The sequence below is a fragment of the Dromiciops gliroides genome, chromosome 3 (genome assembly GCF_019393635.1).
Source record: "Dromiciops gliroides isolate mDroGli1 chromosome 3, mDroGli1.pri, whole genome shotgun sequence".
Lineage (NCBI taxonomy): Eukaryota > Metazoa > Chordata > Mammalia > Microbiotheria > Microbiotheriidae > Dromiciops > Dromiciops gliroides.
In genome coordinates, this window is record NC_057863.1 from 398,900,266 (window position 1) to 398,913,546 (window position 13,281).

General features: G+C 42.1%; 1 protein-coding gene across 1 annotated transcript in view; it reads left to right on the top strand.

The window, feature by feature from the left end:
• MYO7B (myosin VIIB) overlaps positions 1 to 13,281 on the top strand; it is a 119,904-nt gene that overhangs the window by 83,071 nt on the left and 23,552 nt on the right. Inside the window, 7 exon segments of the mRNA XM_043993570.1 lie at positions 771 to 833; positions 835 to 889; positions 1,001 to 1,039; positions 1,042 to 1,126; positions 6,873 to 7,042; positions 8,972 to 9,153; positions 13,003 to 13,130. Coding sequence (XP_043849505.1) covers positions 771 to 833; positions 835 to 889; positions 1,001 to 1,039; positions 1,042 to 1,126; positions 6,873 to 7,042; positions 8,972 to 9,153; positions 13,003 to 13,130 — 722 coding nt within the window.

A 13,281-nucleotide genomic window follows, 5' to 3' on the forward strand; every position in this document is an offset into this window, starting at 1 on the left:
CTAGCTGCCACCTATTTGTCTGCTTTTTAAAATTAAGAATAGGAAACATGAGATTCTGTTTAATAAGTATAACACAATAAAGATAGACCAATTATTTGTTCTATTTTCTAAGGAAGATAGAATGCAAGGGAAGGAAATGAAGTGGAGGAGACAGGGATGGAAAAAAGTCAAGCGAGAGAAAGAGAAATACAGGGGAAAGAAACATACAGGATGGGTCAATTAGATATGCACACAGAGATCAGGTATAGAGCAACATCCAAGGAGAGGGAAATAGAAAAACAGAAACAAACAACAACAGTAATAAAAACTAGGAACAAAGCACACAGAGCAAAACACAAAGAAAGGGAGGTATACACAGAGATGAAGTGAATGCACAAAGAATTTCATGGACTAGGATCCTCATCTTGTGGCCTTCTAAGATGCTGCACAAAAGGTTTTTTAAATCTGTTACTGTTTTGTAAGTTAAGACTTAATGTAGTTTTTGATACTTGTTCCACAAGCTATATGAAATTCATACATGACAGGTAGGAAAACTCCATAAAGAGTTTTATATGGTCCCATAATGGAGTTCCCTACTTGCAATATTCAAGGTCATAACAGATACTTAATAAACACCAGTGTTTCTCAGAGTGTTTGTTGCACAAAAATTTTCCTAAATATTTGTTGAATGATGAATGAATGTTTGAATAAATGAGTTGCTGAGTGGATGAATGAAGATGCAGGAAGAGTACCCTCTGTTGGGTGTTACAGAGATGTTTTCTCCATTTTAGGCTCCCTACATCCAAAATCGTTCCTCTCCACTATTGGTAAAGGAACAAATTGTGATGATGGTTTTTCTTTCAATGGCCTCTACTGTTCTCCAAGTTTTTTGAAGTTACCAAAATTTCAGGTAATGGTGGCTATTGGGGAAGGAGAAAACGAGTCAGGGGGAATGGGAGAAGGACCGAATCAGGACACTATCCCCCAGTGGTTCATAAAGAATATGTCATCCCATTTCCAGGGCCCAGCCTGCCCAAGACGCAGCTGATTTTGGCCATTAACTGAAAGGTCTCTGCTGCCTTGACAAATCAGAGAAGAAACTTTTGGACCTGACTTTCCCTGAGGTTACTGGCATAGTCACCAACAGGTTAGTGCCCTGAGCCAAAGAAAGCTCTACACCTGCCATGTGCCCTCTGGAATGGTAAGGCTGCCTGTGTGTTCTTGGGTAAAAAAATTTAACCTCTCTGGGCCTCAGTTCCCTTAGCTGTAAAATAAAGTGACTGGACTAGATTAGTCCATCAACAAACATTTATTAAGCACTTACTATGCACTAGGCACTCTGCTAAGGACTGAAGATACAAAGACAAGCAAAAAGAAAGATGGTCCCTGCCCTCAAGGAGTTTACATTCTGATTGAAGAAGACAACATATAAAGGGGGACCTGAAAGGTGGAGAAGGGGGAGAAGGAGGTACCTGAATTGGGGCATAATGGTGCCTAAATCTGGAAAATCAGGGATGGCTGATCTGGGGCCTTTCACCAAAATGGAGGTTATGGAAAGAACTCACCAATGGGAGATAGAGCCCACAGGAGTCCTAAACCAAATGACCTCTAAGATACTTTCCAACTCTAAAATCTCATCATCCAGTGACTAGAATAAGCCTAATGGTCAGGAATGGTAGAGGCATTAACTTTCTCAAATTCCTTGGATAAATCAGAATTGAGAGAGGTGGAAACTCTGCATGGGGAAACCTGTTGTTCAGCTCTGATTACTGACCCTTTTCTGCCTGGGGCTTTCCCCTACAGAGAAGTATTCAGAACCCCTCATCCATTGTCACCCCCCAAATAATTACCCATTAAAATGTCTAAAAGGCTGCCTTCTGAGCTCCATTTCTTTGCCTTAACCACTATTCTCTGCAGGCTTGTATTAAAATACAGATGCCCTAGGAAGAAGTGGTAACCCATCAAGTCCCTAACACTTCAGTGTGAATAAGGTGATCGGATCTTCTTCTTACTCAGGATATTTGTGGAAATATAAGGGCATTGGGTGCTGAGAGCCTGGAAGGCAGAGGATGCCGAAAAGGACACATTACTGAACTCACAGTTTTGTTAAGGACCAGCCCTCCTGGTGACTGATCCTATTAATCTCAGGCCACCTCAATCACTTAGCCTCTATTCCTCTCTTTTTCCCTTAAAAATCATTATTTATTTTTAGCATTATTTTTCAAATTTTGTGTTCTAAATTCTCTTTGTCCTTCCAGGCTCTCCCCACCCATTGAGAAGGCAAGGAAAATGATATCAATTAAACATACAAAACATATTTCCATAGTTGCCATGTTGCAAAAATATCAAGTGAAAAATGTATGCTTTCTGCCCTCAGAGTTTATCAGTTCAGAACTGTCAAAACAATCAAAATGGTTTTGGATCATTGTATTGACCAGAGTATTTGCCTCCATTCCTCATAAGCTCATCAGAAATCCATCCCTGTTCTCTACCCAAGGCTAGTCACACAGATCCTCTCCTCAATGTTTTGTCTCTGAATAGGGACACAGATATAATGAGTGGATATGATTATAAAACAGCTCTCTTGCTTGAGAGAAAGCCAAACAGAATACTTACCTACCACCATCCACCTCCCTAAAAGATACCTCAGCTTGTACTGAAAGATGGATGTTTCCTATAGCTTTAAAGACTTCTTATCAAATCTCCATCTGTACTGGCATTAATCATACAACCAAGATATTTTGTTTATAATCAGACATATGATAACAAGAAGAGATTTGATCAGGAGGTAAATAATATATGAAGCAAAAGATGCTTTGGGCAGCAAGTGGTTGCCATGTCCTCCTGTCTCTTCCTCCATGCCTGAGCAGAGTAGCCACCAGTAACAAGCATTCCACGATTCTGCTACAGCAGCTCTCCAGGGTCCTGGAAGAAGGAGATCCAGATAGCACTAAGCAACCAGGTGGTGCAGTAGATAGAATGCTGGACCCTGGAATTAGAAAGACTTGAGGTCTAATCCTGCCTCAGACATTTACTAGCTGTGTGACTCTAGGCAAGTCTCTTAATCTCAGCCAGCCTTAGTTTCTTCATCTGTAAAATTAGGATGCTAGCTATTGCCAGGGCTATAGTTGGCCCCATCTGCATCTTTTCATCCTGCATGGTACACAAGACAGAAGAGCACTTAGTACAGTGCTTGGCATATAGTAAGCACTTAATAAATGTGCATTGAATGTTGACTGACTCTTCTAACTTCCCTTTCCCATTAGATCAAAAGTATCACCAAATTTGTCAACTCTGGGACAGAGTCTATTTGACCATTTTTAGAGTGTAATATGTCTATGGCAACCTTCTCCAGGCCACATCCCAGGAGTCAAGGAATTATACGTAGTTAGCAGGTTATTATTATCCCCATTTTACAGATGAGAAAAACGGGGCTCAAAGAGATGAAAGGACTTGCCTATAGTCACATAGTAAATGCCAGGACCAAGATTCAAACCCAGTGCTCTTTCACCTACACCTTCCTTCTCTCCTGCTTATATAAGTTTTCTTTCACCTTTTCCTTTGGGCTCTTGTTCTGATACCATTTTAGCTGAAAATTTCACCCTATCTCTAGCCAGACTTTTTTTTCCCTTTTAAAATATTTATTTATTTATTTAAAGTTTTGAGTTCCAAATTCTATCCCTCTCTCATTCTCTCCCTCCCTACCCTTCCCCCTCCCCAAGGTTGCAAGCAATCAGTATAGGTTATACATGTGCAATTATGTAAAACATTACCACATTAGTCATTTTACATAAAAAGACTCAAGTAAAAAAAAAAGAGAAAGCTCAAAATAGCATGCTTTAGTCTGTGTTTCAATCAATATCAGTTCTTTCTCTGGAGGTGGATAGTATGCTTCATCAATTAGTTCTGTGGAGGTTGTCTTGGGTCATTGTATTGCTGAGAGTAGTTAAGACATTCACATATTGCTCATAGAACAATATTGTTGTCACTGTGCACTGGTTCTGCTCACTTCACTATACATCAGTTCATACTGAGTCTTTCCAGGTTTTTACTGAAATCATCCTGCTTGTCATTTCTTATAGCACAATAATATTCCATTATAATCATATTCTACAGCATGTTCAGTCATTCCCCATTGATGGACATTCCTTCAATTTCCAATTCTTAGCCCACCACAAGTTGCTATAAATATTTTTATACAATTTTTTCCCTTTTTTCTTTTTCACAGTTACTATTGTTAACTGTTTCCCTCCATCCTATTTCTTTTCCCATGATATTTACTCTATTATCTATCTTCTTTCACCCTATCCCTGCTCAAAAGGGATTTGCTTATGACTGCCCCCTCTCCAACTTTCCCTCCCTTCTTTTACCCCCTCCCTCCTTATCCTTTCCCCTCCTACTTTCCTGCAGGGTTAGATAATTACTCCAACCATTGAAGGTGTATGTTAATCCCCCCTTGAACCACTCAGATGAGATTAAGGTCTTTGAGCCTATTCTGATGAGTGTGAGGTTCATTTACTGCCCTGCTCCTCCCCCATCTTTCCACCTGTACATAAGCCCTTTCCTGTTTCTTTCACGTGGGATTTCACCCCCATTCTACTTCTCCCCTTCTCTCTCCCCCAGCGCATTCCTCTCATCCCTCAATTTTACCCTAAAGATGTCATCATGGGGCCCAAATTCAGCCTCAGACACAAGACACTCATCCACTGCACAACCCCAGGCATGTCACTCAACTCCAACCACCCCACAAAGAAAGATAAACAAAAATGAAAACTTTACAGATATAATCCCTTCATAATCAATTCTCACCTGTGCCCTCTGTCTAAATTATTTCTATCATCCTGCCCTAATACTGTGAAAAGTTCTTATAAGTTAGATGTATCATCTTCCCATGTAGGAATGTAAACAGTTTAACTTTTTAACATCTCTCTTAATTTCTTTTTCCTGTTTACCTTTTTATGCTTCTCTAAGATCTTATATTTGAAAGTAAAATTTTCTATTCAGTTCAGGTCTTTTCATTACAAATACCTGAAAGTTCTCTTTTTCATTGAAGTCCCATTTCCCCCCTGAAAGATTACACTCAGTTTTGCTGGATAGGTGATACTTGGTTATATTCCCAATTCCTTTGCCCTCTAGAATATCATATTCCATGCCCTCTGATCCTTTAATGTAGAAGCTGCTAGATTTTTTGCTATCCTGACTGTGGCTCCACAGTACTTGAATTATTTCTTTCTGGCTGCTTACAATATTTTCTCCTTGACCTGGGAGTTCTGGAATTTGGTTATAATATTCCTGGAGGTTTGCATTTTGAGATCTCTTTCAGGAGGTGATTGATGGATTCTTTCAATTTCTATTTTACCTTCTGCTTCTAGAATATCAGGACAATTTCCCCTGACAATTTCCTGGAAGATGATATCTAAGCTCTTTCCTTGATCAGTTTTCAGGCAGTTCATTGATTTTCAAATTAACTCTCCTGGATCTATTTCCAGGTCAGCTGTTTTTCCAGGAGATTATTTCACATTGCCCTCTATTTTTAAATTTGGATTTGTTTTATTGTGTCTTGATTTCTCACAAAGTCATTAGCTTCTATTTGCTCAGTCCTAATTTTTAAGCAATGATTTTCTTCAGAGAGATTTTGTACCTCCTTTTCCATTTGGCCAATTTAGCTTTTCAAGCTGTTGACTTTTTTCATGACCCTCCTGCATCACTCTCATTTCTCTTTCTATTTTTTCCTTTACCTCTCTTACTTTATCTTCAAAGTCCTTTTTGAGTGCCTCTATGGCCTGAAACCAATTCATATTTTTCTTGGAGGCTTTGGATATAGGAGCCCTGACATTTCTTTTCTCTTCTGAGGGTGCACCTCAATCTTCCTTGTCACTAAAGAAACTTTTTATGGTCTCCATCTTTCTCTGTCTCCTCATCTTGCCTGCCTTTTACTTGACTTAACTCCTTCTTAAAATGGGGCACTGTTTCCAGGCTGCACTGTCCCAAGCTTCAGGGAGTCCCAGGTTGTATGATTTTAGGAGGAGCAGGTTCTTCAGTCACCTAGCCTGTTCCCTGGTCCATAGATAACCCCAGGCCAGCTTGCTAATTAGCTAGACAGCAAAACTTTGTGTTCTGTGGTTGTTAGCTCTGACAAGCCTGCACTCCCCAACCTGTGCCACCTCCACTCAAGCCTACTTCTTGGTTCCAGCAGGGGTGAAACACCCAAGTTTCACCTCAGCACCAGCAAAGACCCCTGTAATCTCCCTCTGGTCAACCACTCAGTCCTCTCACCAGACCGTGAGCTTAGTTCCAGATGATACTGGTGCTGCAGCTGATTCAGAGGCTCTGGGGATCTCTTTCCCTAGCTTGGCCTTCCAGAGACTGGATCTGTGTCACCATGACTGTGGGTTTGGGTTCCACTCCTGTCCCGGCACAGAAGCCCTCTCCTGCCGACTTTCTAAGCTATCTTCAGCTGGAAAATTATCTCAGTCCATTCTTTTGTGGCTTTTGCTGCTCCAGGAATTGTCCTATGGCATTATTTGGAGGTTTTTTGGAGTGATTGTGTTGTGAGTTCCAAGAGCTTACTGCCTTTCCTTTGCCATCTTCCAGACTTTTTTTTTTCAAGTAATGCTCCCAAATTTGATGAATGGAAAATTTCCCTCTTTTATTTTTCTCCTCTCCTTTGCCACAGGAAGCAGGAGGTAACTTAAATGCTGTAAAGAGAAGTAGAAACAACTGGGCCTAAATAATTCATAGTCTGGTAAATCTTCAAATAAAATAATCCAATATCAGGAGAGTCCAGGGAGTCAAACATTCACATATTCAGACTGGATAATGAAGAATGTTTTTCTGACTCTGAGGCCAGGTTTGTCCTTGACCTTAGTGGTGACCAGCATTTTTATCCACAGGGTTCCCCAGGTGTTTAAGCAGAATTTCACCCTGTCCACCCTGAAGACAGAGGAGTATGTGTTTGCCTCCAGCGAGAACGTGGCCATCACCAAGCTAGTGGCCATGTTCCTGGAGGGTCTGAAGAATAGATCCACATATGCGATGGCCATAAGAGATATGAAATCCACAGGTACCCTGGTTCCAGAATTAGGGGAGTGGGTAAAGTGCTAAGCAGGGGCATGAGGTGCTGGGTAAGAACAGACCCTATAATGGGCAAATGATTCCATGATTCTGGCTGAAGCCTTTAGTTTAGTGGGCAGTTGAGATTGGGGCATGGGGATTGGGATTGATTATTGTGGGTGGGGGTGGGGGTGGGGAAGTAATCCACAATCATAAAGCACTTGACCACGTAAGAGCCAGAAGCCCATCAGTAACCAAATAAGGTTCATGGAGCCAGAGGTAAAAAAAATCCCTTTTTTCATTAGGAATAAGGTTACAACTAGCATCCATGGAATGTGAAAGGGTCTAGAGAAAGGCCAGGTCTCAGGGGTTGGGCTGTAGGGATCCAATACTGAGGTTAATTTAACAATTCAATTCAAGAAACAATTATTAAATCCCTACTATGTGTACTGGGGATACAAAGACAATATAGACCCTGACCTTGGAAAGCCTACATTCTACTTGACAGTGGGACTGAGTTTGGCAAAAAACTCTCTGGACTCACTACATTTGGTGTTCTGAGGGCCTACACATCTCTTGGAACCAGTCCTACCCTCCAGCTTTCTCTGGATTCAACTCAGCCTTCCTCCTGGCAAAAGTCATCTTCAAAGAATATCAGACAGCATTAGGGCAAAGAATATAGTAGATGTTTAAAGTAAGAGGCCACGACTAGTATAAAGCACAAAGAGCACTGGCCTGGGAGTCAGAAAGCCTGGTTTCAAATCTCAGTCCTGCCACTAATTAAGTAGTTGTATGACCTTGGGCAAGGGACTGGCCCTCTCTAGACTTGATTTCTCATCTGAACTCCAGCCTCTGCTCTCTCCCAACCCTATCACTAACTGCCTCTTGGACATTTTCAGCTGGATGTTTCCTATGCAGCTCAAATTCAACATGCCACAGACAGAACTCACCATCTTCTCACCCCCCAAAACCCACCCCTCTTTCTGACTTCTTTCTGTTGAGGGTACCACCATCCACTCAGCCACCAACATTCACAATTTTAATCATCTTTGACTCTTACCCCCCCCCCCTCTCTCTCCCTCTCACCAATACCCTTTCCTCTCCAGTGAAACAGTCACCAATTCTTGTTCCAACATCCAATAAAAGAGAAGTATAGAATGTTATCCCTTCCAGAGTTTATTGTCTAATTAGGGAAACAAGACATGTACATGTAGGTGATCAACAGTTAGCATTCATGTAGCAATTTAAGGTTGGCAAAGCACTTTACAAATATCTCATTTGAGTCTCACAACAACCCTGTTGGCTATCATTATCCCCACTTTGCAGTTGGGGAAACTGAGGCAGGAAGCAGTAAAGTGACTTGTTCTGGGTCATAGGTAAGTGTCCGAAGTCAGGTTTGAATCTAGGTAGGTCTTCCTGACTCCAAGCCCAAGGCTTTTCTCCACTGTGCCACCTAGTTGCCTAAACAGGAGACACTAGAATGGGCTGAAGTAGTTGGGGAAATATCATGGTGCAAATGCAAAGAGAGGTAGGATCAGAATGGGGACAATGAGGAAACATTGTCTAAGAGAGGTGAATTTTGAACAAGGTAACAAGGTAATAATGATGGTTCAGAAATGGAGTCTCTGGGAATTCTCTGAGAGACTACCTCTAGACTCCTAATACTATAGGAAAGCATTGGAATGAGAACCAGGATAACTCCATCCCTCCTAAAGAAGGGTCCCAAAGAAACAGACGGAAACAATTATCAGTATTGTCTCCTCTTCTCTGGGTCTTTCTTGGCCTTGAGCCTCCAAAAATAACTGAGTGCTCAATTTTCAGGTCTAGGGGATAATGGGTTAGCAATATCCCCCTCTCCTCCAACCTATGCTTCCTGCCCCATTGGGAGAGCTCATCTTTCCAGGTAGACAATATCCTATGTTTATTTTTGGGCTTCCAGATGACCCCACCATCCTGTTGTATAAAAAAGGAGACTTGCTGATCCTGACCAAAGGTGAAGGGTTATTGTCCAGTGACAACTGGATCCTGGCCAACAATGATAGGACGGGCAAGACTGGAATAGTATCCTCTGACAACATCTATATCATCCCCACCATCATAAAGCCCACCCCCTCGATGATGGTAATTATGATCTCTTACATTTATATCATTTTGTGCTTCTCAAAACACTCTTACAGCCCTGAATGTTCAACAGGATTCATTCACATTTTACAGATGAGAAAGCTAGGATCACAGCCATAAAACAGATTAGTGGCAGTCAGGACTTAAATACAGTTCTCAGAACTTCTTCCACTACATCCCACAGAGCTAAATGCAAAGCAGAACTACCTGCTACTTTTTACCTGTGGACAAGATCTTTGATCTGTATCCCTTTTTGTCATAGATTTACACCCCTTCCCTAAGTGCCCAGTCTTGTGCTTCTCCCCATCACCTTTCCTACCATGTCTATTAGATGCTTCTGTCCCTACACCTAACAGAGACCACTATCTGCCACGAGGTGGCAGTGGAGAGTAGTTCTGTGTCAGGAGAAGCCTCCATGATCCTTTCTGACCTGGGTTTGGGTCAATGTCTTTCTTGTTTTGTCCAGATGATGCCAAGGTCAAAAGCCCTGAGGTCTCTGATCTCACAAGGGGTGAAAGAGTATGAAAGTGACTGGTTTGAAAAACCAAAAGGGACAGTCAACTGTCTTAAATGTCTTCATTATTCATAGATCATAGACTATCAAGGCTAGAAGGGACCTTCAAGGTCATTTAGTTTAACTCTTCCTTTCTCTTGCAGAGAAGGAGAGTGATTGTCCATGGCCAATGCAGCTAGTGGAAACTAAAGCACTAAAACTCACATCCCTCGATGTCCTCCTCTTTCCACTTCCTCTCGTTCACTGGTCTGAACAGAGGAGGCTGGATCAGATGACCTCTAGAGGTCTCTTCCTAGTCTGGGATTCTAGAGGTAAAGGTGGTATTATCAGCAATGGCTAGAGAGCCCATTGCGTCATTGTGAGATGAAAAAGAGGCCTCTGTTTCCTCTGAGGCTCCATTTAACTCGAGTTCAACCTCCTTTTGTGGGGAGGGCAGAGCTGGGCAATGATGACTGGGGGACCTGGAGACCACAGCTGAGAGTGGTTCTCTGACTCTGAAGTAGCTCCTGCCTCTTCTACAGTACTCACTACTCCCAGCCCCACCCCCTAAAAATGCAGCATCATAAGGAAAGCGATATAGAGAACGCTGTGTGTTATGCCCATTTTCAGATTAGGATAGCAAAGTTCACAGCTAGGAAATGGAGGAGAATTCAACCAGACTTTCCTGACTTTAAATCTGGTGGCTCCATCCCACTGCCAAAGGACAATGCATTTTCATCCCATTTTTAACCCTTCAGAGCAATTCCACTGTGGTTATCCCTTTCATACTAACATAACAGCAGGACTGGGAACTGGTACTAATGCTTAGTGCTTTAATCACTCAATCAACAGCATTTAATAATCACTGACTCTTACTTTGGAATTTAAGCAATAAGAACATAAAGACAAAAATGAAATAATTCCTGCCCTTTTGGACTTCAATTTCTGTTAGAGAAGGCAATAAGTACATATATAAAAGAAATACAAAGTCTTTGGGACAGGGGGAGGGGGGTGGTAGCATCAATGGGGAATTCTAGTGGAGAATTGGGAAAGCATTCCTGTAAAACATGGTGCCTTAACTTTGAAAGAAACTAGGGGCTCCAAGATGGATGGAAGGAAAGAGATCATGGCAGGCATGGGAGGAAGTGTGATGTCATAAGGGAGGCATAGGAATCAGGCCAGTTTGTCTGAACCATAGTAGGTGTCAAGGGGACTAGTATATAATAAGCCAAAATGGAAGCAGTTTGAGAGGGGCTTTAAATGCCAAATAAGGGAGTTTTTATTAGGTTGGGGCTAGGTTGTAGAGGGCTTTAAATATCAGGTTGAGGATCTATTTTATCCTCCAGGCAAGAGGGAGCCATTTGAAAATTTCTGAGTAGAGGACTAAAGAGGGGAGATACTGGGAACAGGGAGCTTATTGGAGGTTATTGCTCTAGTCCAAAGGACACATGACAAGGGCCTGTACTAAAGTTGTTGCCACCTACCTTGTCCATAAACAAAAAGAGTGGGGAGTTTAGTAGGAAATGGAAAAAAGGAGGCAGATGGGAGAGAGATTGTGGGGGTAAAATGGACAACATTTGGCAACTGGTAGCACATGAGAGATGGGGAGAAGAAAGAGGAAAATTTTCTAGCTATAGTATGGAAAAGTAGAATTCATTAGGATCCTTCCAGAGTAGGACAGTCAATCCAACAACAAGTATTTATTAAAACCTACTATGTGCCGGGCACTGTGCTAGACCCTGATGCTACAAGGACACAAAATCCCCCTGCCTTCAGGGAGTTTATAATCTAACTGGGGGAAACAACACATACATGTGGGTAGATCTAAAATAGAAGGTAATATGGGAGAAAAGTCACTAGCAGCTTGGGGTATGGCAGGGAGAGGAAAAGGCTCATTTAAAAGATAGCACTTGAGCCAAGCCTTGAAGGAGACCAAGGATTCCAACAGATGGAGGTGAGGAGGGAATACATTCTAAGGATGAGGGGTAGCAAGAAGGGATCAGTAAATGCAAAGGCACTGAGATAGTGATAATTAGAGTTAGTGATAGAACTGTTAGTCTTACAAATACAAAGGAAGGAGTATGGAAGTGATGTAGAGTTTAACTTTAAGTCAGGAAATACCTAGAGATCAGGTTTCCAGGAACAGGTCAGAATTCACATGCAGTGACAATTCTGGGATAGGGAATGAGGGTCACCCAGAGGATGACCCTGCACATGGAATATGCACTTGACTCTGTGTCGAGCTATGTATATGAAGCCCTGGTCCTTTTAATAATTAGCTTAGTGTCTGAGGTCAGTTAGATTAAAGAAAGAAGCTCTTCACCAACCCATCAGTCAAAAAATACATTTAGGAAGTACTTACCATGTGTCAGACATCAGGGATTAAAAGAAAGGCAAAAACATGGTCCCTGACCTCAAAGAGCTCCCAGTTTAAAGGGGAGAGACAACATGCAAATGTCTACTTAAGATGCAAGATATACACAGGATAAATTAGAGATAATCTCAGGGTGATGACACCAGCAGCTGGGGGGATTGGGAAAAGCCTCCATAGAAGGTAGGATTTGGGCCGAGTCTTGGAGGAAGTCAGGAGGCAGAAGTAAGAGAAAGCATTCCAGGCACGGAGCCCAGCCAGGAAAAAAGACTGGAAAGATAGGAAAGGGCTGGACTTTGTAGGGCTTTAAAAAGCAAGCAGAGAATTTTATATTCAATCCTGGAGGTAACAGAGTCACAGAAGTTTATTGAGTAGTATGGGTGCCACAGTCATAGCTGTGCTGTTAAACAATCAGCTGATTGGAGGATGGGGTGGAAAAGTGTGTGTGTGTGTGTGAGTGTGAGAGAGAGAGAGAGAGAGAGAGAGAGAGAGAGAGAGAGAGAGAGAGAGAGAGAGAGAGGAAACCAACTAGATGGCTATTGCTAGTGGGATATGATGAGGGTCCCCACCAGAGTGTGCCTATGTGGGAAGAGAGAAGGGGACTTGTGAGAGATGTTTCTAATGTAAAAAGACAGGACTTAGCAACAATTTGGCTGTGTGGGGTGAGTGTGGGCAAGGAGTCTGATGTTGTGAGTCTGAGTAACTGAGAGGAAAATGTTTAGGTGAGATATCGGCTTCTGTACTAAAGGTCACATTGTCTCTTCTTCAATGTGTCCTTGTTACTTTGTGCTGAATTCATGGCCATATTATTGGCTGGGAAAGATTAGGAACTTGGGACTATGGACAGGTGTTTTCCTCTTTGGAAAGCCTTCCTCCAAGCATGATCTTAAGCACTCGGTATATAATTATGGGACGTAACCTTGTTGGAGCTCAGGCTTGCTGCATGAAGAAAGAATGTTGCTACACTTTGGGTATCTATTTCTAGAGTTTGTTGGCAATGTCCCCTGAAGATCGGAAGCTGTCTGTCCAGAATGCACAACCACAAGAATATGCAGAAGATGAGTCCAAGGAAAAGCCATACACACTAGAGGAATATTCCTATGAATACTTCAGGTAATGCCCCTAGATAATGCTACCCCCCAGGGCCACAAACAGTGAGACCCAGTTCTGTACGTAAAGACAACCAAGGAAAGAAGAACAGTTAAGAAAAATCACTCACATGAAGGCCTGCAGCTGATAGTATCCATCATTTTGTCACCAAAAA